The sequence below is a fragment of the Trematomus bernacchii genome, unplaced genomic scaffold, assembly GCF_902827165.1.
Source record: "Trematomus bernacchii unplaced genomic scaffold, fTreBer1.1, whole genome shotgun sequence".
In the NCBI taxonomy this organism is placed as follows: domain Eukaryota; kingdom Metazoa; phylum Chordata; class Actinopteri; order Perciformes; family Nototheniidae; genus Trematomus; species Trematomus bernacchii.
The window spans coordinates 13,801,488-13,816,078 of record NW_022987828.1 but is presented as its reverse complement, the minus strand read 5'-3'; the positions used below and the strand labels follow the sequence as shown (position 1 = coordinate 13,816,078).

The 14,591-nt window shown below is 39.4% G+C and overlaps 1 protein-coding gene across 3 annotated transcripts in view; it reads left to right on the top strand.

Moving 5' to 3' along the window:
- camkmt (calmodulin-lysine N-methyltransferase) overlaps positions 1-14,591 on the top strand; it is a 115,479-nt gene that overhangs the window by 91,449 nt on the left and 9,439 nt on the right. For all 3 annotated transcript variants that reach the window (XM_034152408.1, XM_034152409.1, XM_034152410.1), the window contains 4 exons: positions 128-194; positions 2,091-2,165; positions 9,544-9,607; positions 13,235-13,366. In XM_034152408.1, coding sequence (XP_034008299.1) covers positions 128-194; positions 2,091-2,165; positions 9,544-9,607; positions 13,235-13,366 — 338 coding nt within the window. The remainder of the gene's footprint in view (positions 1-127; positions 195-2,090; positions 2,166-9,543; positions 9,608-13,234; positions 13,367-14,591) is intronic.

Genomic DNA, 14,591 nt, shown 5'->3' with positions numbered 1-14,591 from the left:
CTGTACACATAGTTGGCAGAGTGTACTGCTTGCAAAAAGTATAAGAGGAGATCTTTGAAACATGTGTTTACTGCTGAGGATGTAATGTGTGTGTGTCTGTGATGAATCCTTGACCGTGGCATGTCAGATGTTCGAAAGCTGGCCGAGAGAAACAGACAGACTGGAAAGTTTGGATCTACTCAGGTTTCTTCCAGGTGAGAATATTTGATCAGCTCTTTATATTTCTTAAAAAGTGACATTTCAAATATATAATGTTCAATGCTTTCGTCTGTGAGTATCTGTAAGTGATGGCTTTGGACCAACACATCTTTATAACATGGTATCATAGAATTTCCTCGCATTAATGATTTGAACCCTTAGCAGTAAAGCCAATCAAATCATGTCCGTTTTGGGATTTTTCCACTTTCATGTCTCGAAATTTGAAAAATGTGATTATCTTTGTGTCTTTCTAAAATGGTTTTGGTTCATCATGTTTGATTAATAAACCTAATCATCACACTAACACCAGGTCTTTTATCGTTAAGGTGTCCGTGTTATGGATTTAAGTTTGGAAAATGAACAACAAAAGCTCAACCCTTGTTAGCTACACACGGACTCATGCATGCAAACACTTACACCTCATATTTAAGGAAAGGCTGAACCGTGTATAATTGTCGTCCCTGTCATAATGAAAATGCATTTTACCATTGACTGGCTGTTTCGCCTCCCTACCTCTTCCCTCTTACTCGCTCACTCCGTCTCTCCCTCCTGGGCATATTTACATGAGTGGAAGATGGAGTGAAAAAGTAAACGTATAATTAGGCTACATTACTTTGATTGTTTTCTTTTCAGATTATGCCTGCTGTCATCGCCGCACCACAAGAGAGGGCGAAGGGCACGATGTGATTGGACAAGGGGAGGGAGGGGGGAGGGACATTTTGCGTGATTGTGTGTGTACATGCATGCGAATGTGTGCGTGTGTTGGGACCCCCTGCCGTGAATTGAGATTGTGTTTCTAGCGGGGCCTAATGTTTTGTTTACTGAGTGTTAATAATGCCTAATTAATAATCCCCCTCTCTGCCTAACAGTCTGAGAGAGAGGGGGAAAATGGTGTGGAAAAAGAGATGGAGGAGAAAGCTTTGAACAGTGCGCAGCATCAGCACCCTTACACTGTCTGGAAGAGAGAAATTATAGCCAAAGAAAATCACAATACCCCACTGGTGATCTTATACGCAAAGTAAACTTCAATGTTCTTTAGCACTGAACCGAAGATGACCAAGTGGCAGGTTTTCTGGCCAGCGTGAGTGGTGAATAACTTAGAAGGACCTTCATGAAACACAGACAGGGAGACAACAATCTGACCATTGTCACCGGTGGACAAAGACAACGCAGACAAGACACACAGTGCAGTTCTACCAACGAACAACAAGTAGAGACAGAGCAACCCTTCCTGCTCAAATAGCAAGAGACTCACTCTCTACCAAAACGCCAAATCACAATTTAATGTTTAATTGAGGGAAGAACTGGCAACATAAAAGGGTCGGAGCTTAAAGAAAACCAACATAAGAACACATGAATACATTTGATCGATTTTCTTTTATGGTTCTTATTATTCATGATTCACAATAGCTCATTCTATTATATAATTTACATGTTTTTGTATTTTTGTATTGCGTATACAGGATTGTACATATTTTTGTAAGTAATGCCAACCATTATTTTTGTAGTTTAAATTGCTAATCAATATATAATTAATACTTCTACAGTTAATCCTGATGACAGTAAGAAGAGGACGAGAGAGGGCAGTGTGCGTGCTGAATAGCAAAATGAGTGTCCGTCTGTGTTTACATGATATAAATGTCAAGTGTCATGTCAGAAGCTGCCTCTCTTTACCTTTCAGGTGACACGTATTCCCTCCCTGACACTTCCTCCAAGTCTCTACTGAAGCAGAAAAACAGTGGGTGTCAGGGAGAGCGGTGTCAGGGTGTCGGGAAGACAGAAAAGAAGCGGTGGAATATGAACTGCTGTCGCTCGCTGTGCAGTTTCACTATAACAGTTCCTTCTGTCTCCAGCTCTGCCAACACTCAACTTTGTTTCTGTGTTGCCTACAGGGTGGTGAGGTGGGACTGCGAGTCAGACATTTCGGCACTAGAGGGTCACTTTGACATTGTCATGTGTGCAGACTGGTAGGTACACACACACACACACACACACACACACACACACACACACACACACAGACATTTATCTCAGTGTGTGCGCTCATGGCATTAATTTTCACTTTTGCATGACAGTTCTTGCATGGCCCCCCACCAGCGCCTGGACCTTCCCCTGCTTTGTCCACACATACACACACACTCACAACTCACTTACACACACACACTCACAACTCACTTACACACACACTCACAACTCACTTACACACACACTCACAACTCACTTACACACACACTCACACTCATACCCATATGCTCAGATGCCCGCCTGCCTCCATTTTACACCAAATTGCCTCGTTTTCATGCTTGGTGTCCCAGCAAATGGATGACTTAGGCAAATTGCAAATAATTGCGCCTTGACAAGGAAGGAGACACAGTAAGATAAAGAAAGAGTCGAGGGCGGATGGAGGGAGGAGTAGAAATGGAGATGGAAATGGAGAGATAGAGCAACATAAACATAACAATTAGCCTATCGTTCATTGAAATGTAGATCTTGTGGCCAATTGAGAATAACATCTTTATTATCGCTCAATTGTACCATGTGAGGCATGAATCTGGATATGTACTGTATTCCACATAACAGCATCCTTGGAAAAACATTAAGAAATGAAAGAATGATCTTTGAAAGCAAATCAGATTCCCTGAAACATGAATCCCTACTTTTCTTTGTGTCAAATCGATGAAAAAGGATGGATTTTGCTACCTTGACTTAAAAGACAGACACTCACTGACAGTCAGTACACTCCTTCTGTTTGAGCAATATTAATACTTTAAGAATATGGTGAAAATGGTTGATTTGATGCCCAATTCGATATTCAGTTTATGAACCGTGCTTTGGGATAAGTCAATTGGTTTCTTATTATATTTTATTATGGAAATCAAATATCCTTTTTTGACACGTTTCTCCTTAACCACTACTTTTTAAGGGCAGGTATACATAGTTCAGGTACACTGCGGGAAAAACCGTAACATACAGTTTTTAACAGAACTTAATTTTCAGCATTTTTTAAGCAACCTTGGAGATGTAACGCGGCAGATGGTGTGCGCAGATTTTGTGTTTATTAAAGGGACCCTGTTTTTGCTCATTTTCAGGTTTATATTTGTATTTTGTGCTTCTCCTATGACATGTTGACATGTCCTACTGCCTGTGCTACAGCACCTCTTTTCACCCTCTGTCTGAAACCAGAGCCCAGTCCGGAGAGAAACTCCCTCTGAAGGGAACCTTGGGATGTTAGTCTTGCAGAGCAATTACATGCACTAAAACATATATACAGTAACACACTACAGGGAAAGGGAAAACGCCCAAAAAGCATAATAGGGCCTGCTTAAAGAAATACTTCAGGTATGGTTCACACAGAACACAAATACAGATGTTCATTTAAGATGCTGATATCCAATGCATCCATTAACCACCATGCACTCTGACGTAAGAACATGCCTATAGAACACACACGCTGCGAAGATGGACATGCTGTTGGTTGACTCAAAAGTACTTTACTATTTTTCAGCTTCACAAACACCGAACAAATGTAGCTTGTGTTCAGTATGTGTGTATCTATCTGCACAAGTGTGTGCACGTGTGCTAAGTGCAGCATTAGCAAACGGCGTTATCATTATTGTAATGTCACGGTCATTACAGGTAATAGTCAGGTACAGCACCCAGCGAGAGAAAGAGAGCCGGCAGCTAATAGAGGATATTTTACAGCGGACGAGTGTGTATTAACATGTGTGTGCGACAGATAAAAGCAGATAGTGTTAGAACAGAGTAAATTGTATGTGAATTTGTGATATCTCAGGGTTCTTAGATTTCACATTTTCTCAGCAGAGATGCATGCTTGTGTGCGGTGTGTGTGTGCTGCAAGATGTTTTTCTCTGTGGTGCCATTTCCCCCCCGTGTGTGTGAGTGAGTGACTGTGTGATAATTGCAGTGGTGGTGGTTGAAGAGTGATGGCTGACCGATTAACGGGCGCATCGTGGTGATGATCACCTGCGAAAAGGTCAACAACGCGGCTTCCACTCCGATTAAATATAGCTCCCACCGGTAGCAGCGGAACCACTGCTGAGAAGCAAGGGGAGACGGAGAGAGGGGGGGAGAGGAGAGGAGTTTGGTGGAACATTGTGTATCAGCAGTCCATTATGTGCTTACTCCTTTGGATATCCTGTGTATTTTTGAAGAGGAAGTATTATGCAAAAGAAGTTGATAAGTATTGGAGTGAATCTGGCTGTTGGAAATGTTTCTTAAGTGCTGTTAAAGTACTGCTCATCCTTCTCTGTGTGAAATCTTAACAAGGTACAAATCATAGTAACTGCTTGACGTGGCTTTCTTTATATTAAATGTCAAGGGCAGCAAGTGTACACTGCCAGTCACAGTAGCTGGAGATGAGAAATAGTTCTACACTTGGTAAATGACATCTGCCGAAAAAACATCACCACCGACCTTCAAATCTATATGAATAAAGACGGTCTACCAATTTGTTACAAAAAAAATAGATAACCCATTACTGCCATTTGACAGAAAGTCACGGCAAATAGTTCACCTTTCCATCGAACATAAAATAAATGCACAGGAAAAAAGGGAAAAGGAAGAATTACATTCAGCTATTAAAAAAATGTTGTTTGCCAATTGTGTTCCCACTTGGTCACACACACACACACACACACACACACACACACACACACACACACACACACATTTTACCTTTTTTCTATGAATCCGCCAAAAGAGCAAGGCTTCTCTGCGCTCATCTTAAATCTCATTTGAACACGGTTGTATGGACAGAATCACAATTAGTTTTTAGCCAATCATGATCCAGTATGAAACTTTTGTGAGTGTATTGTGGGAAACTGGAAACCTCAAGTGCACATACAAAATAAATGGAAATATCAGTGAAGACATATTCTGTCCAGGAGTAAATTGTGTGTGTGTGTGTGTGTGTGTGTGTGTGTGTGTGTGTGTGTGTGTGTGTGTGTGTGTGTGTGTGTGTGTGTGTGTGTGTGTGTGTGTGTGTGTGTGTGTGTGTGTGTGTGTGTGTGTGTGTGTGTGTGTGTGTGTGTGTGTGTGTGTGTGTGTGTGTGTGTGTGTGTGTGTGTGTGTGTGTGTGTGTGTGTGTGTGTGTGTGTGTGTGTGTGTGTGGCGGAGGATCCTTGGCTGGGATGTTGGCGTGTCTGTTTTCTCCAAAAGCTGTCCATGTGTGGGCGAGAAGATAAAGCCCTATTTATGAGTGTGTGAGTTTGTGCGGGCGTGTGTGTGTGTTTATGTGAGTTTGTGCAGGCGTGTGTGTGCATTTACAGTATGTGCATATTATTTATGTATGTTCTATTTCTATATTCATTTGCATCTATTGTGAATTCACAGTTTTTATGTACACACACACCTCTCTTGCGATTGCTTGCAGATCATGATCGAACAAGACAGTTATCTGACTTATTTAATGCTGATAAGTCCATGATTTATTTGATGTCCTATCTAGCCACTAAGACTTGTGCACAATTCAGCACCAAGTCTTAGTGGCTGCTGTCGCTTTCATCTTTTGTTGCTGTTTCAATCATATCATTGTTCTACAAAATTGCAGTCCTTTCTTTATTTCATTTGCCTAATTTTGCACAGCAGCGCATTTTGTAATTTTCTGACAAAACGGTGTCAACTCTTTTTTTTAAGAACATGTTGTGCACACTGTATGACTCCAGATTAAAAATATATATGTGTCTGATGTCTGTAAAAGATGTATTACCACACTGAAGTAATGAAAATATGTGTGTTTATATAATATAGCACATTGATTTAATTAATGTCAAAATATTTGTGATATCAGGGCTTAATTGTGACAGTGATGTTTAACATGTATAGCTATTTAGATTTATAATGAAGCTTTTTTCTAACTAAGATGCTGTAAATAGATCTCAGCGGTATGCTAATTGATGGTAGATTAAATATGAGTGAAATCACACCAAGAGGTATGCCGGCTTTTTACAATTCCACTTCAACAGAGTAATTGTTAGGGGAACACTTAAAGAAAGGTATAAGTAGCTTTCTTAGAGTGCCGTTTAACCACACATACAGTAAATCATTGTATGCGGCCTAATAGGATGAAAGAGTGGAAGCAGTGTTTTGCCGCCTGATAGTTCGGGTATTAAATTCGTTTTTGAGAAGGTCAATGTTAACACCCTTATTCACTGCACTTCACTGGCTCAATATTAGCTTATATTATATTACGCATTGTGTTTTCTTTTTTCTCTCTTTCTTATGTGGCTCATTCTTGTTTTCCCACATAACAGCAGATATAGTATAGTACATTTTCTGGATGGTTTCTGATTAAATAATCAAAAATCTATCAAATGCATCCCAAGGAAATTCACAGGAAAGCAGAATGAATACATAAGATTTACTTACCAAGTCATTGTTGAAATGTGTATGTTTTTTATCTTGACAGTAAGGACAAAGTTTGGATTATAAGACTATTGAAATTGAGATTGGACTCCCTGGCAGGGTTTAGTTTGTCTGATTTTGGATGTGAGATACACAACAAAAGTCCTGAACTGACTAATAAATGATATTATGATCATGCTTTGTGTCCCAATAACTTAAGAAACTAAAATTGGTATCGATATCGATGATGCACATATATAAAATAAAACATGCATCTTAACCCTTACATTTCCATTAGTGGGGTAAAAGGGTCATTGATGGTATCATGTGTTTCCATGGCCTCACACTCGCAGCCTTGACGACATCCTGTGTGTTCACATACGTGTGAAGCAGACAAATATAGCAGCAACGCCCTCTCTCTCTCGCACACACACACACACACACACGCCCTTTTTGTGCCCTTTGACCTCCACTCAGTTCTGACTGGAGTTTGTGGGCTGTACTGGGTGGGGGGGGGGGTCAGCATGAGACAATAGGTCTCTGACCGTCTGGGGGCATCAGGGCTGACCTTAAAGGGGGAGTCCAGTCAATTTGAGAGTTCATGAATTTTACACTGACATTATTGAACTGTGACTGCAAACCAAACATGGTAATAGAGCGAGAGCAACACTTTGTATTGTTTGGATTTTAATTTCATAACTAAGAAAAACGGACTTTCTTCCTTGACACCATGGTTAAAAATAATAGCTGGTGATATAATACAAATACTACCTTTCATACAAGTTTACAAATTGTTTTTAGGACCTGGAAAAGTAGAAATAATCTCAATTTGGTTAAACACCATTGCAAACACTGTAAAGGTGACTAATATTACTTCAAGTGGTGTTTAGCAGCATTAACAAGCTTTACAAATAGTCAAAGGAAATCAAAACCTGTATCTCAGACAACTAACAAAACTCTATTAAAATTGGAATTTAGGGATTCAGATGTACTTTTTTTAAACATGCTAAATGGTTTAATATTTTAGGTTGATCAAAGTAGAAAATATTTTGTTAATAAACATGAACAGTGGTCACAATAAGGGATATTAATCATTTGTTCCCCTTTAAATATTTTCAGAAACAATTCTGATTCTGATTTATTTTTCCTTCCTCCTAGATTGGTGAATTTTACATATATATTGTTGTTTTTTTTACATAAACTTTTATGTGTCTGTTGACATTTACAATTTCCCTCCATCCTCCCTCAAAGATACCTGTGTACGACACATTATTTAATCAGTAGTTTTTTCTCTGAGTGATCTATAGACTAATACGTAGCTGTTGGCAGGGTTATTTTATTTGACATATGTAACTTTATATATGATTTCACCATGTTCAAAATGTTCATCAGCAATGACCATGGTTCCTTTTTGTTATTTAACTGTTGCCCTCTGAACGACACGATGTCCTTCCCTTACCCTCAGTGTGTGTGTCTTTGTCTGTGTGTGCATGTGTATGTGTGTGTGTGTGTTTTGGCTGTTGCCTCCACCCAACTAGCTCACTTCCTTGTTTTCCTTACCACTCACTTTTCCCGTGAACCGATATCTGTGGCAAAATCAAACAAACACAAACCTCTCACCTTTCAAGTAAAATAAACTTTGCGCCTCTGTCAACCTTAAAAGAATAACAACCCTCTCACAGACGTACACACATCCTGGTGTTGGTGAGAGCTTGAAATGCTAAGTCCTGTTTTGTTATTGAGGTATGGCCATGGATGCAGAGAGGAACATTCAGTGACGTGCACCTCTCGTTCCCCTGGGATCAGAGGGTTTTGCATGAGGAAAGGTCAGAGGCTGTGATTAGAAAGTTACGTCCAGATTGCCCCCTCCCACCGGCCGGTTGGGCGGATGTGAGGGATTATTTCAAATCTGCACTGTATTGTTGCATTTTAGTCAAATTACTCCACTCTCATCTGTGATAATAGGTACACACAAACAAACACGCACACACACACACACACACACACACGCACGCACACGCACACACACAGTGCTCTACTTACTGGCATAATGGATTGAAATGTGTGGTTTTGGATATAGAGACAGGTGTTACTTTGTTTATAATGATTGGAGTCAATTTGTGTGTGTGTGTGTGTGTGTGTGATGTTCTGTTACTAGTATGAAACTGGGTTCAAGCATGCAATATCCATATTGATCGTAACCTTCATCTACAAGTCCTCTTTTTTTACATTTTTAGACTTAGTAATCGGTCGTTTTCAGCCAAGTATATCTGCATTGAAAGTGCACAAATGTAAACATATACAAAGATCATCCTTATAATACCATATTAATAAGTTAGACAAATTAACAAGTTGTGACTAACTTCTAATCATATGGTATAATCAAATATATGGCCCCTGAATTATTCAAATATGGTGTTACACTTTTTTGTGAAGTTGTTCATATCGTGAAAGAAATATGCATAACTGCTCTAATTAACATGAACACAGTCTCTCCAACACACACAGTTACAGTACAGTGGGGTTTAATATACAATGGAACCAGTTAATTAGATTTGTAGGAACATTTATTTCCTGATTTATTTTTCCTTTGTGTGTTGTTTTTGTTCCCATATCTTCATATTAACTTCAGAGCGCACTCTCCAGGTATTAATTCCACAAATTCAAGGTGCTTTCGCGCCGCTTTGAAGTGTTCCAGTAAAACTGTGTACGCTTGCATGCGCACACGTGTGTGTTTACTGTAGGCGATGGTATCTGTGCACGTTGGATTTTCTGATGTTCTGCATTCCCAGGCCGAGGTGAATACACACGGAAACTCAAACGTCAACAAAAAGGAAAAGCATCTTACTCATGCAAATTGTTTTTCCCTTCTTCTTGTTGGTGGATTTATTTGTGAACAAAAGAAAAATAAATAGCCTGGTGCTTTATCTGCAGCTGCTATCACAGGAATGCATTCTAACCTGAGTCTCCCTCTTCCCTCAGTTTGTTCCTCGACCAGTACAGAGCCAGCCTGGTTGATGCCATAAGAAGATTACTGAAACCCAACGTAAGTGTGTGTGTGTGTGTTGACTTTAATTTGATCAATTAATTAATTAATCAATCACAAAAACAAGTTGGTAAACAGATAACAGGTAGTGTGAAAAGATGCTTCAAAATGCACCTACTGTACGTACATGCAGGGTTTTGTGAGAATCTGTTTTTGATATGATCAAATGGATCAAGGATATACACACCTAGCATTTTAGGTGTTAACAAGTAGAGAGCTAATAAAGGAACATGTGGTTAAGAAGGAATATTAAACACACAGGCTTCTGTTGATTTAGAGTGTCTAAAGAGTACACAAATACACGTATGAAGGTACAAAAACACACACAAGAAGTAAATGATATGTTCATGAGTAGGTATGGATACTGTGTGCCCATGCTGTTTCTGTATTGACTGAAGAGGGTCAATTTCATGAAGGAAGCCAAGCCAGATATTTGTATGTGTGTGTGTGTGTGTGTGTGTGTGTGTGTGTGTGTGTGTGTGTGTGTGTGTGTGTGTGTGTGTGTGTGTGTGTGTGTGTGTGTGTGTGTGTGTGTGTGTGTGTGTGTGTGTGTGTGTGTGTGTGTGTGTGTGTGTGTGTGTGTGTGTGTGTGTGTGTGTGTGTGTGTGTGTGTGTGTGTACTGTATGTGTCTCTGCTGATCCCCTTCCTATAAATCACCACGCATTCTTCTCAATCATAATTAGGCCTCGCCCCATACACATTAATAGGCTGACAGGATTAATATCATGTAATGCTTTAATGCTTATTATGAGCAACTTGAATGCATCGCTCTGATCTCCGGCTCTCTCTCTTCTGCCTTCCCTTAATCATAAATCCGAGGCAACTTCTCCCTTTTGGCCTCGCGATAAGACCCCACGCTGTGACAGCCAAAGCAAATGGGGGGGGGGAAAGCAAAAGGCTGGAAGAGATAGGGTTGAGGTTTCTATTCATCTGAGGGAAGAGGGCTGCGTTTTAAGAAAAGAGGCCAGACGGGTATAGGGAATATCTGTTTATGAAAAACTGCACTCTAGGGAGGGAGATATGGAGAAGAGGAGGGGAGAGATGAAAAGAAAAGATGGAAGGACAGAAGGAGGGAGGAGAGATGTGAAATGTAGCTGGAGATGGATTTTGTTTGGTGAAATAGAAACATGCAGGTTAAAAGCACCAAGGGCCAGTTCAAGCAAATGAAAAACAAATGTCAATCCAAATTAAACAACAACCTGAAATGAGCTTCAAACACTGTTTCTAGGATTAAGCCACAAACTTCACTTTTTTCACTAGAACTACTTTTTACAGAAGAAATAGTCCCTATTAGAACTGCTGACCTCATGTTTTGTCAATAATCCAACACACTATACAGAAAAAGTTAGACATTTTGAAATACCTTCAGCACCTTAAATACATTTCCTATCCCCTGTATTTCCTTAGGATGGGACATATAACACCAAAACGATCAACTTGGTTAGTTTTACGATAGATAAGTGAGGTAATATGTTGAGAATATAGGTGAACTAAGCCTTTAATCCATTTTGTATAACATTTACAAACAGCAGATGTAACTGGAAAGACAAAAAGGATTATGTTATAATTATTATGATTACATTCAGGTTGTTGCCTGCCGTGACACGCGTATGGAATTATCATGCTCTTATTTTGAAATGCTGAACCGTGCCATCAGCAGGCCATCACGTGCAATTGGAAAATGGCCGAGTTTTGTGGGGGTAGATTTTTGTTCAAATAGTTTTTTTCTAAACTCTGGGTGCGTAAAATCCACAAGCGTCGAAGAAAACTGGATTCACAAACGCCTGATCAAAAGTTGTAAATGTCAGAAAGATAGTCACAAATGCTTTCCACTTACTTGTGAAACAATTTAATATAGTAACCTATTTTTTAAGTAGAATTTGTGTAGCTCCGTTTTGAATCAACTTAATATTTGTTATAAGTTCACAAATCTTTTTTTGCTCATCGCAATGTTCTTTTACATTTTCAGATTACACACTTTAACACCGATGTCGATCTGTTCACATGAATTATATTAACCCTTAGCTGCACGAGTGACTGGACCCTACACTCTTCCATAAGTGGGTCTAAAAGGACCCGCATTAGAATAATGTGTGTTTTTATGCAATTTTTGTCATTTTGGTTAAGAAAAATCTCTTGTATAATATTTAGTATTATATTTTGGTTCACACTAGAAATATTTTATATTTAATGTTTCACTATTTATAATTTTAGAAATTTCTTTTACATTTTGAAAAAAAACGTTTTCCCATAGGATTCCATAGAAAATGCATGCGGGTCATTTTTGACCCACTTATGGAAGCTTGGGGTACTAATACAGAAACTACAATTTCTTAAAATGTAAATTAAAAATGTGAATGGCATGATATCCAAAACATGTTTTTTGAGGAGTAGCTGGAATATGAAATGATACATATTTAATTACAAAGATACTTCAAGAAAACCACCTCACCCGGTCCAAAAAGACCCACTTATGGAAGCTTGGGGTAGTAATACAAAAACTACAATTTCTTAAAATGTATAAAATGTAAATTTAAAATTAGAATGGCATGATATCCAAAACATGTTTTTTGAGGAATAGCTGGAATATGAAATGATAAAAAAATGTAATTACAAAGATACTTCAAGAAAACCACCTCACCGGGTCCAAAAAGACCCACTTATGCATCGAAGGGTTAAGACAAACGTATCTCCATATAGCGTTTCCTCCCAAGTGAAATGCAGTTAAAACCCAACGTGTGTCTCAGTTGCAGTTGAATGCCGAAGCTGCTGTTGCCGAGTGACAGACATGACATCTGGCCATTGTTGTACATCTGTGTGTTAAGTCTCTCTTCATGTCTCTCTCTCTTTAATCCAGTGGAGATAATTCAGGGGCTAATATGATTTGAGTGTCGGCCATCAGACTGTCTCTGCCACAACAAGCTTGCCAAATATTTAATAATTTGCTAAGCTGATTAAGCAATTAACAAAGCAATTAATTCTCCCATCTAATGGCACTAATTTGTTGTTTCTGACAAAGGTGGTCCGTCCGGTGGGCTGGATCCCCTTAATCAGCTGATTAGTGATGGGAGGAGTTGTTTGTTGGGGGGAAGTGCAACTGGATATACAGATGAAAAATCTGTCATGCATTGTGATCTTGTTCTTTGTGTTCATTTGTGTTTCATAGTGTGTGTGTACTTGCTGTATGTGTGTTTGTGATGGCATCCCTCTTTTATTCAATTAAAACAATAATAACATGATCAACAGGAAGTACAACTGAAAGATGAAGGATTTCAAAGAAACTTAGAACTTGTTAGTAATCCTCTTAGTATTCGCAGGATGTCTGTGATGCATGTGCTCATACAAACTGTCGCTCTTTCTTTGTCTCACACACACACACACACACACACGCATAGTCATATACATGTGACGAATGTGTGTTCACAATTCTGGAGATAGAAGAACTTCATTTTTTTGGTTTATCTCATAACGTGCACCTGGTAAAGATCAAAGTAAAGAGACTGGCAACTATGTGTTTGTGTAAAGCTGAATAACAAATGTTTTGAGAAATTAGCCATTCAAATACGTGTGTCTTACCATTATATCCACTTTCCAAAGCACTCACTCTCGTCTCATTTTGTTTTCAGGGCACAGCGTTGGTGTTTGCTCCGCTGCGAGGTGAAACTCTGAGACTGTTTTGTCAACTGGCCCAGCAGGCCGGACTCTGCGCCTCCCAACACCAGCAGTACGACGCTCAGGTCTGGGATGTTCACTTGAAGGTAGGAAGAGAATCCAAAAAACTGAGAGGCACTTAGACAAGCATGACTCCAAAACACTGTATCCCATTAAAAAAAACATTTGAATAAGTTGTTTTTATGTTAAGAGATGAGTACAGGTTCAAAGCAGATGCTATTAAAGTCTGCAGGCAGGGTGTGGATAAATGTCAAATGTTCTTTATTGATCTGATATCACAACTTTGTCTCAGAGGGATTTAAAATGTGTGCAGCATACTGTAGGACACTATCTGTCCTTAGCGTCCTAGCAGCAGACAAAGTAATAATCCCAAAAAATCACAGTTAATGGCAAAAAAGGGAATCGTCTGGGAGAGCAACAGAGGAGGGATCCCTCTCCAAGGAAAGACAGACTGACAATATATGTTGAGTGTGAAGACAAAAAAAGATGAAATACAACTTCAACATAAACAATCAAAAGAACATCATTGATAACATGAACATATACTTAGAAACAAGGATCCAGGATCCTTAAACTGTTTGTATTTTAAGTATATCTTGTCACACCAGTAGTATGGATTGCAATTAAGGGATAGATCCAGCTTTTAGTGTGTGAGGAAGCCTCTTATTAACTTGGAATTAACCTTTAAAGAGTCCAACAACGTGCTAGCATTGTATAAAAAACCGAATTGGATGGTTAACACAGTTCAATAATATATATTCAATGTAAAAAGAGACCACCACGAATCCAGGTCGTGTAATGCTCACACAGCTTTAATAAAAAATGTGGGATTAGCGTTTGATGTTTAGAGACACTTTGTGAGACACACCGGGGCTAGAACAGGTTGCCTTCACGTGGCACCGCGAGGGAGTTAGAGAGAGGGAAGGAGAGAGGAGGGCAGGGAGAGAGAAAAGGAGTGACAGAAAGCACATGAGTAGGCCTTGTTAGAAGAAGTGGTGTCCAGCTGTTAACTCCATTACACACACAGCTACAGAAGAACAGGACAGCATCACCGGTGGGACAATTGGACAGACCGGTCATTAAAGTGCCTGTTAAAGTGGCCTGAACCTCAGCGAGGAAAATCTCACTCCTTCTCACTTCACTCCGTCCGTCACTAAATTCAGCATCGCAGTCCCTCACACATTATATATATCTAATGTACCCTTTCAGACCACATTTACAGGGAGCACACATTAACTGACTCAGGTTTAACGCAGGCTCGGATCAAGTTGTCCCAATCCATATTTAGCCTCCACTTCTTCTTACAGTGAG